Raw genomic sequence first — 2621 nt, 5'->3', positions numbered from 1 at the left:
GTTGACATGTCATAGGGTTGTTAACCACTGTCATAGGGCAATATGTGTACTAACTGTTTAATGAGAAACTATTTGTTCTGCAAACCTATGCCTAAGGTACAAAAAAAGAATTATCTATGTGAGATCAAATTGTCAACAGCAACTCCAAAGGTTTGATGGGAAGCCTAGGGGGCAGTGAGTTGAAGATAATGGTGATAGAATAATTTGGAAAAGGATAGTGCGAATAGCAGCACAACTGGAAGAATGTAATTGATGTCACTGAATTGTACATGTAGAAACTTTCAAAATGGTGTAACTTTGGCTATGTATATTTTCTCCAAAAAAAAAAGGTCCTCAAGGTCGACAAGGGAGAGGGTTGACATGTCGGGGGGTTGTTAGCCAATGTCATAAAACAATATGTGTACTGACTGTTTAATGAGAAACTATATGTTCTGTAAACCTTGATCTAAAGTACAATAAAAAAAATTTAAAAAAATAAAAGAAATTTACTGAAGTCATTCAGCCAGTGACCGAATGAGCTGGGATTTGAATCTAGAGCTTTCTTATTCCAAAGCCTGCACTGTTTCTTTTTCACTACACCATTCATTAATCGGATAATCAATTCTTTGCTCTCCACCGAAAAATTTTCATAGCCTAGCTAAGAAGTTCAGGCTCAAAATGTTCTTTGTATCACTCAGAGAAAAGCCTTATGCATATTTTACATAAAACTACTATATATACATATACATAGTCTTTCACTATATTTTTCCACTGCAGAACAAAGGCTTTAATAAAGTATAATTTATAGACACTCCATAAAATATCCTTTCTCACTAGAAGAAAGACATTTTAACCCATGAGCACAACGTATTCACATAGCTGTCTGTTTAGAAAGGGTAAATAATTATTGGAAAATTGTCTCTGGACTTAAAATTGCTGCCGCCACTTCCTGCGTCATCCTTCTCCTCCCTTCTCCCGACCTGTCTCCTCGCCAACCGTCTTCTCATTTATTTTTTATTTTTTATTTATTTATTTATCTTTTATTGTACTTCAGGTGAAGGCTTACAGAACAATTAGTTTCTCATGAAACAGTAGTACACATGTTGTTTTATGACATTGGTTTACAACCCCACAACATATTAACCCTCTAACTTCTCAACCTTTGTTTTTTGGTGAAAATACACACAGCCAAAGATAGACCGTTTCAAAAATTTCTACATGCACAGTCCAGTGACATTGACTACGCTCTTCCAATTGTGCTGTTATTCTTACTTAAGATGAAGGCTTGCAGAACAAAATAGTTTCTCATTTAACAGTTACTACACATGTTGCCCTATGACAATGGTTAACAATCTCACAACACATCAACACTATCCTTACTCAACCTTGGCTTCCCTATCACCAGCTTCCTTGTTCCCTTCTGCCTTTTGGCCCTTGTCACAGGACTCTTGTACCTCGTTAGTCTCATTTGGTTTTACGGGGAGTCCTCTCATTTTTTAACAGCACTGCCTTCTAGAAAAGCAGCCACTGAGGCGTGTGACAAACAGCATCAAATGTCCCTGTTGCTCTTTTATTTTTGGGGAGCTCTTTGCAAACCTCTCTAAATGCTGAACACCATTAAAAGACTCAAGTCACTCTATCAGTGGGCCTTAGTACACTGCTCAAGAAAATAATCCAACAAAAGTAGAACATCTCTTGATAACTACCCAGCACTTGGAGAATACTGAAGCGCTCTCTTCATCATCTCTTCTCCAAATTGGATGGTCTTTCCATTTTTTATGGTGATACTGGCCGTCTTAAAAGGGAAAGTGTTCGGATTTGGAAATCCAGGAGCCAAGGAGATGAGCGATTTTGGTGCCCTGTTCACTATTTCAGCTACGATAAACATGGAAGAGAAGAAGAAACACCTTCATTGAAGAGAGTCATCAACAGAAAAAGCTCACTGTGCATTATGGTCACTGGACATATTAAGTGTAACAATGTATAATGATAGAATGCTGGTCTAAAACAAACATTTAGAATAACTTTCTGGGTCGTCTTTACTGGTAGAGGTACTAAGGCATAGTGATGATAAACAGAAAGGCTGAGAGATTGGGAAGACACGCACAGGGTCATAATAACGGGAGGGCTTCCTCCATGTGACCCCCATCCCATTGCCTGTCCAGCTTCGTCCCTCACCCCTTTACCTCCCCATCCACCATGCCCTCCCTACTGGGCGTCCTTATGGGCACCAGGCCCAACCTCGACTCATCTTCCCAATAAGAGCCTTTCTCAAAGGCCCGCCCCCTCCCCTCTCAAGTCACGTCCCACAACAGCCTGTGCACCTCTCTCCATCATGGCTCCCTCTGCGCTTCCAGCAGAAAACCACCCGACTCATCTCCCGCTGCAGCTGGAGTTCTCTGACAACGAGGCTGTGCCTGACTCACTTCTGCACTCAGACCCGGTGAACCATGTGTTCTCACATGAATTAATGCAACCAAGAGGGGCTGCAGGCACCATCCATGCAGAGGGCACCCTAAGCTCTCAGGTGAATGAATGCACCCGGGAGGGGCTGCAGGCACCATCCATGCAGAGGGCACAATGAGCGCTCACATGAATGAATGCACCCGGGAGGGGGCTGCAGGCACCATCCATGCAGAGGG

The 2621-nt window shown here is 41.9% G+C and overlaps 1 protein-coding gene across 1 annotated transcript in view; it reads right to left on the bottom strand.

Annotated features, from left to right (window-relative positions):
• The window catches only part of AADAT (aminoadipate aminotransferase), a 33892-nt gene that overhangs the window by 30650 nt on the left and 621 nt on the right, over positions 1 to 2621 (bottom strand). The window contains exon 2 of the mRNA XM_004388875.2: positions 1686 to 1854. Coding sequence (XP_004388932.1) covers positions 1686 to 1854 — 169 coding nt within the window. The remainder of the gene's footprint in view (positions 1 to 1685; positions 1855 to 2621) is intronic.

This window comes from Trichechus manatus, unplaced genomic scaffold (genome assembly GCF_000243295.1).
Source record: "Trichechus manatus latirostris isolate Lorelei unplaced genomic scaffold, TriManLat1.0 scaffold00220, whole genome shotgun sequence".
Lineage (NCBI taxonomy): Eukaryota > Metazoa > Chordata > Mammalia > Sirenia > Trichechidae > Trichechus > Trichechus manatus.
This window is presented reverse-complemented; position numbering and strand designations above follow the sequence as displayed.